The sequence below is a fragment of the Tachysurus fulvidraco genome, chromosome 6 (assembly GCF_022655615.1).
Source record: "Tachysurus fulvidraco isolate hzauxx_2018 chromosome 6, HZAU_PFXX_2.0, whole genome shotgun sequence".
NCBI lineage: Eukaryota > Metazoa > Chordata > Actinopteri > Siluriformes > Bagridae > Tachysurus > Tachysurus fulvidraco.
Genome location: NC_062523.1, coordinates 2,204,238 through 2,219,237, shown reverse-complemented (window position 1 = coordinate 2,219,237; position 15,000 = coordinate 2,204,238). Strand labels below are relative to the sequence as shown.

The window sequence follows — 15,000 nt, the reverse complement described above, 5'->3', positions numbered from 1 at the left end:
AAGGTTTTGGATTCCTCATGGTTATGACATCACTACTACAAACCAATTTGCATATATGGCAGTGTGAGGCGAACATGCTAACATGCTAACCACTAAGCCACCGTGTCCCCCATATATTATTTACTACTTTTAAGCTTAACACTTGCAAACCTATAGACGACCTTGAACAATTAAAGTCTTGGCGCCCTTAGTCGACACGTATAGTTTTGGAAGAGCTGAAATAATCCTAAGAAACCCAAGATAAGATGAACATAAATGTTTACTTGTCTAACTTGTTTCTATTCAAATCAATTCCTCTCTCTTTAAATATCCCAAAGGTAACCCCATAACGGTAAAGCTCCCGGTTCTACACACTCACGCTCACACAAAGCTCCTCTAATCTCTGGCTTTGTGGTAGAGTTAAAGGTCTTTACGGGCAACTCTGCAGGAAGGCTAAAGCTCTAGCGTGAAAAGTACACCAGGTACAGCAAAGGCAGGAAGCTTCCCTCAGGCCACAGAACCTCATGATGACTTAATTAAACAAGCAAAGCAAGCTGCAGTCATTAATTTTACATGGTTGTGAAAACAGGTCGAACGGTTGCATGATTTCGGTGACAGGCTCGTGATCGATGCCGAGCCGCACAGGTACGCGTAACGCTCCACTGGTACGAAGAGGTGATACGATTAATAATTAAGTCAGGAAAGTAGTGGTGTGAAAAATCAACCACTGCACATCAATCATACTGTACGTTCCATTAAAAGAGCTGTGGCCTTTTTACCTGTTAATTCCAGTGAAGGAGGAGTGGCTTATATAGCTGTCAATCCAACTGAACAAAGTGTGGCCTGTGTACTTGTCTATTCCAGTTAAAAAGGCATGGTTTATATATCTGTCAGCACAAGTGAAGGAGGTGTGTCCTATGTACACGCCCAGTCTAGTAAAGAACGTGTGCCATATATATATATATATATATATATATATATATATATATATCTGTGTGGCCTATGTACCTATAGATTCCAGTGAAGGAGGTGTGGCTTATGGAGTAAAGGAGGTGTGGCTTGTGGATCTGTCATTTCAAATGAATAAGGTGTGGTTTATATATTCATTCATTCATTCATTTTCTACCACTTTATCCGAACTTCTCGGGTCACGGGGAGCCTGTGCCTATCTCAGGCGTCATCGGGCATCAAGGCAGGATACACCCTGGACGGAGTGCCAACCCATCGCAGGGCACACACACACTCTCATTCACTCACGCAGTCACACACTACGGACAATTTTTCCAGAGATGCCAATCAACCTACCATGCATGTCTTTGGACCGGGGGAGGAAACCAGAGTACCCGGAGGAAACCCCCGAGGCACGGGGAGAACATGCAAACTCCACACACACAAGGCGGAGGCGGGAATCGAACCCCGACCCTGGAGGTGTGAGGCGAACGTGCTACCCACTAAGCCACCGTGCCCCCCACTGGTTTATATATCTGTTAGTCAAAGTAAAGGGGGTGTGGCCTGTCTACCTGTTAATTCCAGTAAAAAGGGTGTGGCCTGTGTACATGTTAATTCCAGTAAAGGGGTGTGGCTTATTCATTTGTTAGTCCATGTGAAGAAGGCATGGCCTATGTACCCGTTAATTCCAAAAAAAGAGGTGAGGCTTATGCATCTGTCATGTCAAATGAAGTAGGTGTGGCCTGTGTACATGTTAATTCCAGGAAAAAAAGGTGTGGCTTATTTATTTTATTTTAAAAGAAAGGGGCGTGGCCAACATACCTGCAGTTTCAATGAAAGAGGTGTGGCCAATGTATCCGCAGGTCGGGTAAAGGAGGTGTGGCCTATTTATCTTTATGGAATCTGTACGTCCCAGTGATTAACCTCGTTTTTCTTATCAGAAAACTGCTTCTGTTTATTTATTTATTTTATTCTATTTACTGCTGAGAAAGACTTATGTAAGTATTCAGTGTGCTGTGGAAACACAGGGAATCAGAAGAAAAGGAAAAAGAAAGGAGGATGGGAGAAAAACCAAGAAAGAAAAGCAGAAGAAACAGAGAAGGTGGGAGAGAAACGCTCAGGGAACAGGGGATAAAATGCATCAGCAAGAAAGAGTGATTAGGATGGACAGATGAAAGGACGGGAACACACTGTTTACAGTATGTGAGAAGTATTGTGATGTTCAGAGAATCTTCAAACACACAAACATACACAAACACACACACACACACACACACATACATACACACACATACAACCACACAAACACACACAAACACACACATACACACACATACAACCACACAAACACATACACACACATACACAAACACACACATACACAAATACACAAACACACACACATACACAAACACACACAAACACATACACACATACACAAACACACACACAAACACACACATACATACACACATACAGTACACACATACACAAACATATACACACAAACACAAACACACACATACACACACATATACACACACACAAACACAAACACACACATACACACACACAAACATATACACACACAAACACAAATACACACATACACAAACATATACACACACACAAACACACACATACACAAACATACACACACATAAACACACACACAAACACACACAAACACACACACACAAACACACACATACACAAACACACACACAGTTCAAAAGGGCTTGTGCAGTTCACACCTTGCCTCCTACATCCTCATATTCCTCTCACTGATGCCCGAGAGTCTTTAACCTTTTTCTCCTCCTCCTCCTCCTCACAATGTTATTTTTTTAATCTTACACTTTAGTCTCTTTCCGCTCCGCACTCTCCCCTTTATTATTTTCCCTCCCTCTTTCTGTTTTACCTCTCTCGCTTCTTTCCACATCACCCACTCCGCACTCCTCCTCAAGTCACGACACGGAATGTTAACAGTTGCTCTAATGCTACCTCTGAGCAAAACATCACCAAAACAAAATGCCACACTGACGCACGGCTTTATAGCAACAAGAGACACAGAAAAAGTCAGTCATTGATGTAGGTGATGTATCAGAAAGAAAGAAAGAAAGAAAGAAAGAAAGAAAGAAACATGTTGGCTCTCTGGCCAATTTATTAGGAACATTTGTACACTTGTTTGTTTATGCAGTTGATCGAATGTCAGCACCAATGTTCCTAATAAAGTGGACATGAGTGTGTAGTCATAGTAGTATAGTGTATAACCAGTAGATTCACACTTTATCATGAAGGTGCTAAAAATCCACTATTTACTGTTGTTTCTACTCGAATCGAGCGACAGGCCCGGAAATTTCCTACATATTTTTAAGCATCGGTGTATTTTTTTCCAACTCCAGCTCCTGGCATTAGTACTCGCATCTGAGAGTTGCCATGGCACCCAATCCCTCGCAGTCAGCTCAGCCTTTTGTTCCACATCCCTGCAATCACTTGCTTTTTAGCCTGATTTATGTTAAGTAAGAACACTGTATCTCCTGCTCCAGATAGAGAAGAGCAATAGTGTTCTCTTCTATGTTTTAACAGAGGTGTAAAACGAAAGAAAGAAAGAAAGAAAGAAAGAAAGAAAGAAAGAAAGAAAGAAAGAAAGAAAGTCAAAACAAAACAAAGATTTCTCACTAAACATATACAGAAATGAAGAAAAATGCAGCTTGGATAGAGGCAGAAAAGATCGTTGGTGCTTCTGGAGAATGCGTATCGCTAATACAGTTAGCATGTTTGCTATTCTGCTAAGCTTTCATACTTATTAGTAGATTTGTGAATTAGGTAGATTAAGTTTTCTAATCAGAAGAAAGCTGCATAGAACAAGCCCACAAGCGACAACGGTAACAGTTGCTACGTCCGCGCAGCAGACAAAGGACATTTTTTGTTAATAAAGAAAAAACATTAGGCACCCTAAAAGAACCTGGAGGGCCTCTGTAGAAAAACCCTTAGAGTTGTTGGACCCTTGAGGTACCCCAACCCACCCACTAAACCCTTAAACAACCCTTTTCTTCCGGTTCCTACCTGCAGTTACTTCATGGCCCGAGGGCAGGTCACCGTTAAAGCCGTTCTCTTTGGCATAGGAGGCAGCGGCGGCGGCGTGCGCAGCACCAGGCTGGCACGTCCTGTAGGAGAAACCATTCTCTCCCACAGGACTGGAGGAGTCCTGGGTCCCTGGCAATGCCCACTGCGAGGCGCTGTCCTCAGGCTGCCGACCGTCTGCCATCAGAACCGGGGGACGGGAGGAGATTTCACCTTACTGCTGATGGAGAAAAAAACTGCTTAGCTGACACATGACACAAGTACGTTTGGGAACATGTAGAACTCGAAGAGGACACAGAAAGAGGACACACAGAGGACACACACTGAAAGTGGAGTGAAACGAAGCTCTGATTGAGCAGAGAGCGGAGGAGTTGCTGAGATGATTTAGATTATGGTGTGCTAACAGAAACAATGATCAAGATCGGTGCTAAAGGAGAGATTAGAGAGAGTAAGGCACTCGTGCTAGAGACAGAACAATCCCGGTGCTTCATATTCATCTCTTAGCAACCGTTCAGCGTCTCACTTTGTTTCTAAAAATGCTAATTACTATCTCACATTGTCTCTAAAGAACTCTAATAGCCAAAATTACATTGCTAGCTAATCTGTAACTTAGCACAGGAAAAAGGGCCATTAGCTTGTTAATGACATTCCTTTTATAAGTCCATTACAACCAGAATATATTAAACAAAAGGGTCAGCCACTGATAACACACACTCACACACACACACACACACACACACACACACGCACACACACATACACTAATACATAAACACACACACACACACACACACACACACACACACACACACACGCACACACACACACGCACACACACATACACTAATACATAAACACACACACGCCCACACACATACGCACACGCACACACACATACACTAATACATAAACACACACACACACACACACACACACACACACACACTCACACACACACACACACACACACACACACACACACACACACACACACACACACACACACACACACACACACACACACACACACACGCACACACACACACTCACACTCACACACACGCAAACAAAAAATTAGGAAATCCTTTATGTGAAGTATGGTACATCTACGGCAGTCAACAAGCTAGCAAGTTTCAAGTAAGTTTCAATAGAGAGAGAGAGAGAGAGAGAGAGAGAGAGAGAGAGAGAGAGAGAGAGAGAGAGAGAGACAGACAGACAGAGACAGAGACAGAGAGACAGAGAGAGACAGAAGACAGAGAGAAAGAGAGAGAGTGAGAGAGACAGAGAGACAGAGAGAGAGTGAGAGAGACAGAGACAGAGAGAGAGAGAGAGAGAGAGAGAGAGAGAGAGAGAGAATGACACAGAGAAAAAGAGAGAGACAGAGAGTGAGTGAGAGACAGAGACAGAGAGAGAGAGAGAGAGAGAGAGAGAGAGAGAGAGAGAATGACACAGAGAAAGAGAGAGAGAGAGACAGAGAGAGAGACAGAGAAAGACAGAGAGAGAGAGAGAGACAGAGAGAGAGACAGAGAGAGAGAGAATGACACAGAGAAAGAGAGAGAGAGACAGAGAATGACAGAGAGGGAGAGAGAGAGAGAGAGAGAGAGAGAGAGAGAGAGAGAAAGAGGAAAGCTCATCACATGACTTATCTGACATCTGGGATTATTAGCATGATTTGACAGATTTGGTGAATCAGCTCTTCCTCTAATGTGCCCCAGTTTATTAAGAGAATTCCCACCAAGTCCTTTCACACTGATTACAGCATCGTAGGAATACAAAAGGTGAGAAATGGCTGAGCTTAGCGCTTCTCTAAGCCATGCTAAAGAAGACTAAAGGAGAAGCGAACAGAGGAGCGTCGAGTTTCGGCTCCTCTGCATCAGATTAGAAGCCACAGCGCTCGGCTCGAATCCCGATCGTAAAGATCAGACGTTCTCCCCTGCTTTCCCACGTCTCATCAGCGCACTTCAAGACAATCGTTTGAACCTGTAAGACCGTCAGCGGTAGTTTATCGCTTCCTCCGTTCCTCTGCCTGAATGATATAAAGCCCAAGAGGAGACTTTACGTTCAGGAACCGAATGTTTCATCCATTTTATTTTATTGCAAATTTTGGCTTTTTCCATCCACTACGGTACAATTACACGTCCATCAGCTTTAGATCATGACTCGGTGAACCTTCAAGTTACTTTACAACACTCGCAAACTTTCCGTGTAATCATGCTCCAGAATTATTGCCACCCCTCAAGAAAAATTAATAAAATAATTCCCGCCAAATTATTTAATTCATTTATCTTCAGTAACGCTTCATCCTGGTCGTAGTCGCAGTGGAATCGGACACCAGGACACGCCTCCAAAACTAAGTGCTGTTTAGATTTAACTAATCCACCCATCTGTACGCTTTCGAATAGAAGAAGGAAAGCAGAAGATCGCGAAGAAAATCCGGTGCATTCACACAATTGCACTTCACCAATATACGTATATAACATCCTTTGTTCTAATTTCTACACATCACCAAAGTGTAATCTAATCACTGCACTCTATAACACCTTCTCTATTTCTCATAGATTTCTTTTTCTATTGCAACCTTTAGCCAAATTTTCCCTATATGTTATATATGAACCTGCTATAACACGTTATGAGCACTATTATAACGTTATAAACACTAATATAACACAATATAACACTAATATATCACTCACTCACTCACTCACTCACTCACTCACTCACTCAGTCACTCACTCACTCATGCAGTCACTCACTCATACACTTACTGTTGTATATAAACACTAATTTAACACATGAACACTATTATAACATGTTATAAACACTATTATAACACATTATGAACACTAATATAACATTATAAAGACTGTTGTATATAAACACAAATATAACACATTATGAACACTAATATAACATGTTATGAACACTAATATGACACGTCATGAACACTATTATAACAGGTTATGAAGACTGTTTTATATAAACCCAATATAAAATGTTATGAACACTAATATCACACATGTACATTTTATAAACAAAATATAACCTTATGGACACTGACATAACGCTATAAACACTGTTTTATATGAACCCAGCATAACATTTTATGAACACTACTTACTGCATAAGGTGTCACAGTAAAAATTCTCATGTGTACTTTTATCAAAAGACTGCTATAACTTGAAGTACATGTTCATAACTAAACATAAACAAATAGATTAAATATACGTTATAATTATGAACATGTTTCTATAATGTTCATAATTATAACGTCCATTTAATCTGTCTATTTCTTACCAAATTCTTAAATTAACCTGCATCATTTATGATTTTTTTTTTAGTCAACTGCATCAGGATAAAAAAAAAAAATTGACTTTCAACAGTTATTAACAGACATAGAGAAATGTTACAAATAACAATAGCCTTATGAACGCTATTTACTATTTACTTCCTAATGCATAATATATCATTCATTCATTCATTTTCTACCGCTTTATCCGAACTTCTCGGGTCACGGGGAGCCTGTGCCTATCTCAGGCGTCATCGGGCATCGAGGCAGGATACACCCTGGACGGAGTGCCAACCCATCACAGGGCACACACACACTCTCATTCACACACACACACACACTACGGACAATTTTCCAGAGATGCCAATCAACCTACCATGCATGTCTTTGGACCGGGGGAGGAAACCGGAGTATCCGGAGGAAACCCCCGAGGCACGGGGAGAACATGCAAACTCCACACACACAAGGCGGAGGCGGGAATCGAACCCCCAACCCTGGAGGTGTGAGGCGAACGTGCTAACCACTAAGCCGTCGTGCCCCCTATAATATATCAAGAGTGCTATAATTTGTAGTGAATCTTTATAAGTAATTATCAACGTTTGCTGAATGTGTTTATTTATTACATTATTTTACAAATATTTAACAAATTCTTGATGAAACCTGCAGCTTTTATGACATTTTGGGATTCGAATTCACAACCTTCCTATCAGTAGTCCAACACCTTAACCAGTGAGCTATCACATCCCACAATTAGTCCACATTGTGTGATTTACGCTATAGTGCGCAGGGCAAGTGAATAGTGTACAGTAAGTAATTTGGGACACATTTATCATTTACATCTGATACAGAATTAGCTTCTACAGTCCACATTTTCTGTTCGTGATGTTGTCAGGTTTAAAGGCTCAAACATTTATATGATGAGGTCACACAGTCATACACAGAATAAATATATTTAAATCTATTCTATAACTGTTACAGTAAACCTTGTGTGGTCTCTGGCCTTGGCATGTGTCCTTCCTTTCCCCTGAGACACTCTGTACTTTCTCATCTTCTGTGAGCTGGGAGACATTTTGCAGTTTGCTCTGTGTTACATCACCAGAGAGCTTTCCTTTCATCTTAAACCTTCCACTGTAAACAAGAAAGGACAGATCTATCTCACCTGTTCCTATTTATCTCTGCAGGAAGCATCAACCTTTCCTTCCTCCCACCTACTCACTCACTCACTCACTCACTCACTCACTCACTCACTCACTCACTCACTCACTCACTCACTCATACACTCACTCACTCACTCACTCACTCACTCACTCATACACTCACTCACTCACTCACTCACTCACTCACTCACTCACACACTCACTCACTCACTCACTCACTCACTCACTCACTCACTCACTCACTCACTCATACACTCACTCACTCACTCACTCACTCATATACTCACTCATTCACTCACACATTTACTTATTCTCTTATTGACTCATACACTCACTCACTCACTCACTCACTCACTCACTCACTCACTCACTGATTCACTCATACACTTACTCACTCAGTCACTCATACACTTACTCACTCACTCATACACTCACTCATACACTTACTCACTCACTTATACACTCACTCAGTCACTCAGTCACTCATACACTCACTCACTCACTCACTCACTCATACACTCACTCACTCATTCACTTATTCACTCATACACTTATTCACTCATACACTCACTCACTCATACACTCACTCACTCATACACTCATTCGTACACGGTCACTCATTCACTCACTTACTCACTCACTCACTCACTCACTCACTCACTCACTCATTCACTCACACATTTACTTATTCTCTTATTGACTCATACACTCACTCACTCACTCACTCATTCACTTATTGACTCATACACTCACTCACTCATTCACTCACTCACTCACTCACTCATACACGCTCAGCCATACACTCACTCACTCACTCACTCACTCACTCACTCACTCACTCACTCACTCACTCACTCATACTCCCACTCATACACACACTCACTCACTCACTGACTCACTCACTTATTCACTCATACACACACTCACTCACTCACTGACTCACTCACTGATTCACTCATACACACACTCACTCACTCACTGACTCACTCACGAACACACTCACTCACTCACTCACTCACTCACTCACTCACAAACACACTCACTCACACACACACACACACACACACACACACACACACACACACACACACACACACACACACACACACACACACACACACACACACACACACACACACACACACACACACACACACACTCTTTTTGCTGACATCTTTTTGCTGATATCATGCCTTATTATCACAATAATGCTGTATAACAAATCAGCATGCAACGATCTGGTTGTCAATCACACAAAACACACCATACTTTACACCATAAAACAAAATGTCACCTGCCATTTTGGAAGTCAAGCCAAAGACATGGAGAGGAAGGATGCCATGGCAACCGCAGGAAGTAAATTCTCTTTAATTACATGCACCGACAGATTTATTACATTTGATATGAAAATGTATTCATGATTTATTTACTATTCAAAAATGTGGCATTCTGGGAAATCTAGAAAGTATTACATCCTATAAGATTTTCTGAGTTTGTTTAAATTTACATATTAGGAGATGAATTAATGTAAATCTTAATAGATCGATTTCAAATAGGACAAAAGTAATGGCACCCTCTAAAGAAGTTAAACTACTGTCACATATCCGGTGATTTTATCGCCGCAAAGTCTCCAGTCGGTCTACGATAATATTGCCAGCAGGCCTTCGTTCTACTGGTTGCCATAGTAACAACATTCATCAGCGGTGCAACTAGCAGTTTCCTGCCATGTGAAAGCGAAACGTTCTGGAAGTTTGTCCATGTCCTTTTGTAATCAAAGTTATCGTTTAAAAAATAAAATTAAAAAGAAAAACTGATGATTCATTAAAAAAAGAAAAGAAAAGAAAAGAAAAATGTAAGCGGCTATTTTCCCTTTTTTCCCCTTTATACACCAGAAAAAAATAACGCCAGAAAACCAAAGCCAGAAACGGGTTATAATTTAATTAGCAAAAAAAAAGTTGTTGTCAGAGCGAGGTGTAGCGCCACCTGGAGTAAGGGAGCACCTGTAGGATCTATTTGCTGTAGAAATAGGAAAAAGGCAAACAGACAATTCCAAAACAGCAGGCAAGGCAGGCATTATGTAGCATAAAGTAACGACTCTTCGCATTAGAGCGAAGGTGTGGCGTGCTTATAAAGCAGAAATTCCGGCAGTGAACACCGGAATCCACAAGTCTAAGAATATGGGGGGTTATAAACATATAAAAATCGTTATAAACACCCGCCATCCGCACGGGCAAACAGCCAGATATATATAACCTTGGTGTCAGGGCCCTGCTCAGACATTCTGCTCAGACATTCTCGGTCAGATCATCAGACGGTGTTCCGGCAGCATGTACTGTGTCATGTATTGTATACTTATGTTTAGTTCTCACGTGTCTGTTTCCCCACCTGTACTCACATGTCCCTAATTGGCTGTTAATTACCATGCCTATTTTTCCCTCCGTGTTGCATGTGGCTTCACTGAGTCCTAGACGTTTGGTTTGTCTGTGATGTGTACGGTTTGTGTGTGATGTCACCTAGTTGTTACACGTAGGAGTGTTTTTTTTTTTTAGTTCTTGCTGTGCCTTGTATCTAGTATTCCGTGTTTTTTCCCCTGTCAAAGCTGCATGTTATTTTTTTGTTATCCCGTGTTTGGGGTCTGGTTTTTATCCACTCTGTGGGAACCGCCATTTCTGACCCTTGCTTTTATAAAGAGCGGCTTAAACTTAAGTCAGCCGCGGTAAGCTACCGGAGCTAACGTTTGTCGATTAGTAATAAAAGGTGCAGCTGTTTGTCCGTTTCTATGTTGTTGAACTTTTATATATATATATATATATATATATATATATATATATATATATATATATATATATATATATATATTTTTTTTAATGGGTGCCTGACATTATACTCACATAATTAATTGTCTATTTTATTATTTACTTTTTTCTTTATAGATTTTAAAATAAAAATAAAGTAAACGGTCTTTACTTCATTTGCATATTTGCATACAGGTCAACTTTTCTCTATTTTGCCCACATCTAGTCATCAGCGGTTGATATCGCTTATGTCCCTGGACGTTGGCAGCTCTCACTGAAAATGATTCTCCTGCTGCTTTGTCATTGCGAGTCACTGCATGTGTGAACATAGCATGTGTGTGTGTGTGTTTGTGGTATCTAATGGGATGAAATACCTGAACAGTATTGTGGAGATTATATATATATATATACTTTCAACCGTTTAGTCGCCGGTTGACATTTTCAGCTCTGTGTGCTTTACCTTTTATGGATTTTTTGTCTGAACCTGTAGGTACGTACTCTTCAGCTTAGTTTGCCCTACAAGAACATTTACACACCAATAAATTTAAATGAGTTTCAAACCAAGCATGCAATCTAAACTGAAAAAACGTCCATAGAAAAAAACCCTACTAACAGAAATATGTGCCAATAATGCAGGTGCAAAAACACTACAGTTGAGTAGATAAGAGGATAGAGTTCATTAATAAGACAGAAATCTGGATTCGGTAGGAAGTTTTTGAGTTTTAGAAGTGACTAACACACGAGCGTGTCTGTAGCTTGGAGACAAACATGATGGATGATCTAAAGCAAGCAATAAAGTTCATGCTAATTAGCAGGGATTTACTCGTGTCTAGCCGTGATGTCTGTGAGGTTAAAAACTACAGCTCAGCAATAATATATATGATTTTCATTCATTCATTCATTCATTCATTTTCTACCGCTTTATCCGAACTTCTCGGGTCACGGTATATGATTTTCAACAAACTCTAAATGTATTGGATCAGCCAGGAATATTGGATGCTTACGATCTACATTTCCTTCATTCATTTTAAACCGAAGCTACGACGTCGATGTCCAACTGTCTAACGTTTCGGTCGTTTGCTGTTTTGCACAATTCCTTACATTATCTCAGGGACCTGCTGCTATGAAGCTGTGTTCTTTATAGTATTACTGCACACATATTGTTGAACATACAGTACTTACACTGTGCTGTTTCTGTTTATTGTCTTATTTGAACTGTCTTTTTGTACAGAATTTTTTGTCTGCACTGTATTTTGTCCTGCACTGTCATGTCTGTCTTGGTTGTCTTGTCCTGCACTGTGTACACCAGGTTTCACAGTTACACTTTATGTATCTAGGACTAACTTACTAAGGCCTTAGCCCTGTCTGTCAGGACTCAGCCCGGACTTTGGCCATGTGCATCTGTTGATGTTTTGTGTCACGTGCCCGTTTCTGCACACCTGTTCCTCATGTGTCTAATTGTGATTAGTATTTAGTCGAACCCTCTGTTGTCTTGTCTGGCGTTGTCATGATGTTGTCCTTTGTCATGTCTTGGTCTTTGTGTTATGTAAACACATACGTAAAAGCGAAGTGGTAGCTCAGTGGTTAAGGTGTTGGGCTACTAATCGGAAGGTAATGGGTTTGAAACCCAGGTCCACCATGCCGCCACTGCTGGGCCCCTGAGCAAGGCCCTTAATGCTCAGTTGTAAGTCACTCTGGATAAGGGTGTCTGCTCAATGCCGTAAATGTAACACCACGATCCTGGAGAAACATTGTCTCAGGTCACTGTGTACTGTAACAGCTATATATAGTTGAAATGACAATAAAAGCTTCTTGACTTGATTTACAGTGGGGTCAGAAAATGCATACGTCTGTTTCGGCATTCAATTAGTAAGTTGAGTCAAACGTAGAAATTAATTAGAATCCCGTAGTCTTTTGTATCCGAACTTCCTTTATTATTTTTTTTTTAATGACACTATGTGAGTTTGTGCAAAACCTGATGATCCATGTTGGATAAAATCCATTGCAGGATTGCTTTAAAATGTGCTTCAGTGGAATGAATAAGGCTGACCTTTTGAGGACATCTGACTTTTTATATATAGAATTTATAATATTTGTTATTGTGTTTATATAAATGATCTAAAAACTAAGAAGTATTGGCTGTTAATGTTTACGACTGTAGGCAGCTCTAACAAAAAGTAGAACACATCACAGCACGGTGTAATTAACAGCCACACGCGGACTACGTGTTATTTCTTTAGACGGCCGAAATGTACAGTATATTTAAACCCTGAAATTTTCACCACATGCAGAAAAATGAGCAGGATTTTAGTTTCAACAATAAAAATGATTGAAGATTGTTCACACAAGGGCTCCTAGACAATGTGCTGTACTTCTACTATACAAGTAGTTTAACATGACTTTAAAATGTTCCTGTGATGTGCTGAGAAGAATGTGGTACTCTAATATAACACAAAATGGTGTAATGAGCTCAGAGCAGTGATCTCCAAACTGAAAAACTTCTGTGCATGTTATTGTTCTTCTGGGTTCTGATCATGATCTGCTATATGCTTTCTAAAAAAAAACAAAAAGTCTAAAAAAGCAGAAATAAAAAAAAAATATCTGTAACTGATGAGGATCTGAGGAAAATGCTTTTATTCCAGACAGAAGCATGTGGCATGTGTTTAGAGCATATGGGATAACTTGGCTTTAATGAAGCAGCTACTTTTTTCAGTATTGGAACATAATTCATTTGCGTTTGACATAAAATAAATCAATATCCTGATATTTACATATAGATCTGTTAAACAATGTAGAACATGGCACATTTGATGACAGACCACCCAAGGTGTAGGTGAGCAAAATTACTGGAACAGACAGACTTAAAGTCATCACCAATAACATGTATATGTTCATCACCCCTGTATATGGAGATTGGAGATGTTACTGACTGTTGGACTTGGGTCCCCTCTTTACGAGTACTGACAGATCTATAGACCACACCTCTTTACTGGGACTAACAGATCTACAGACCACACCTCTTTACGAGTACTGACAGATCTATAGACCACACCTCTTTACTGGGACTGACAGATCTATAGACCACACCTCTTTACTGGGACTGACAGATCTACAGACCACACCTCTTTACGAGTACTGACAGATCTATAGACCACACCTCTTTACTGGGACTGACAGATCTACAGACCACACCTCTTTACTGGGACTGACAGATCTACACGTCTTTACTGGGACTGACAGATCTATAGACCACACCTCTTTACTGGGACTGACAGATCTATAGACCACACCTCTTTACTGGGACTGACAGATCTACAGACCACACCTCTTTACGAGTACTGACAGATCTATAGACCACACCTCTTTACTGGGACTGACAGATCTACAGACCACACCTCTTTACGAGTACTGACAGATCTATAGACCACACCTCTTTACTGGGACTGACAGATCTACAGACCACACCTCTTTACGAGTACTGACAGATCTATAGAAAACACCTCTTTACTGGGACTGACAGATCTATAGACCACACCTCTTTACTGGGACTGACAGATCTACAGACCACACCTCTTTACGAGTACTGACAGATCTATAGACCACACCTCTTTACTGGGACTGACAGATCTACAGACCACACCTCTTTACTGGGACTGACAGATCTACAGACCACACCTCTTTACTGGGACTGACAGATCTACACGTCTTTACTGGGACTGACAGATCTATAGACCACACCTCTTTACTGGGA

General features: G+C 40.7%; 1 protein-coding gene across 18 annotated transcripts in view; it reads right to left on the bottom strand.

Moving 5' to 3' along the window:
• Positions 1-15,000, bottom strand: part of map2 (microtubule-associated protein 2) — a 130,357-nt gene that overhangs the window by 36,846 nt on the left and 78,511 nt on the right. For 17 of the 18 annotated variants that reach the window (XM_047814900.1, XM_047814907.1, XM_047814908.1 and 14 more), the window contains exon 4: positions 3,994-4,231. In XM_047814900.1, coding sequence (XP_047670856.1) covers positions 3,994-4,195 — 202 coding nt within the window. In that variant the 5' untranslated portion in view covers positions 4,196-4,231. The remainder of the gene's footprint in view (positions 1-3,993; positions 4,232-15,000) is intronic. The other variant, XM_047814904.1, reaches the window with a different exon arrangement.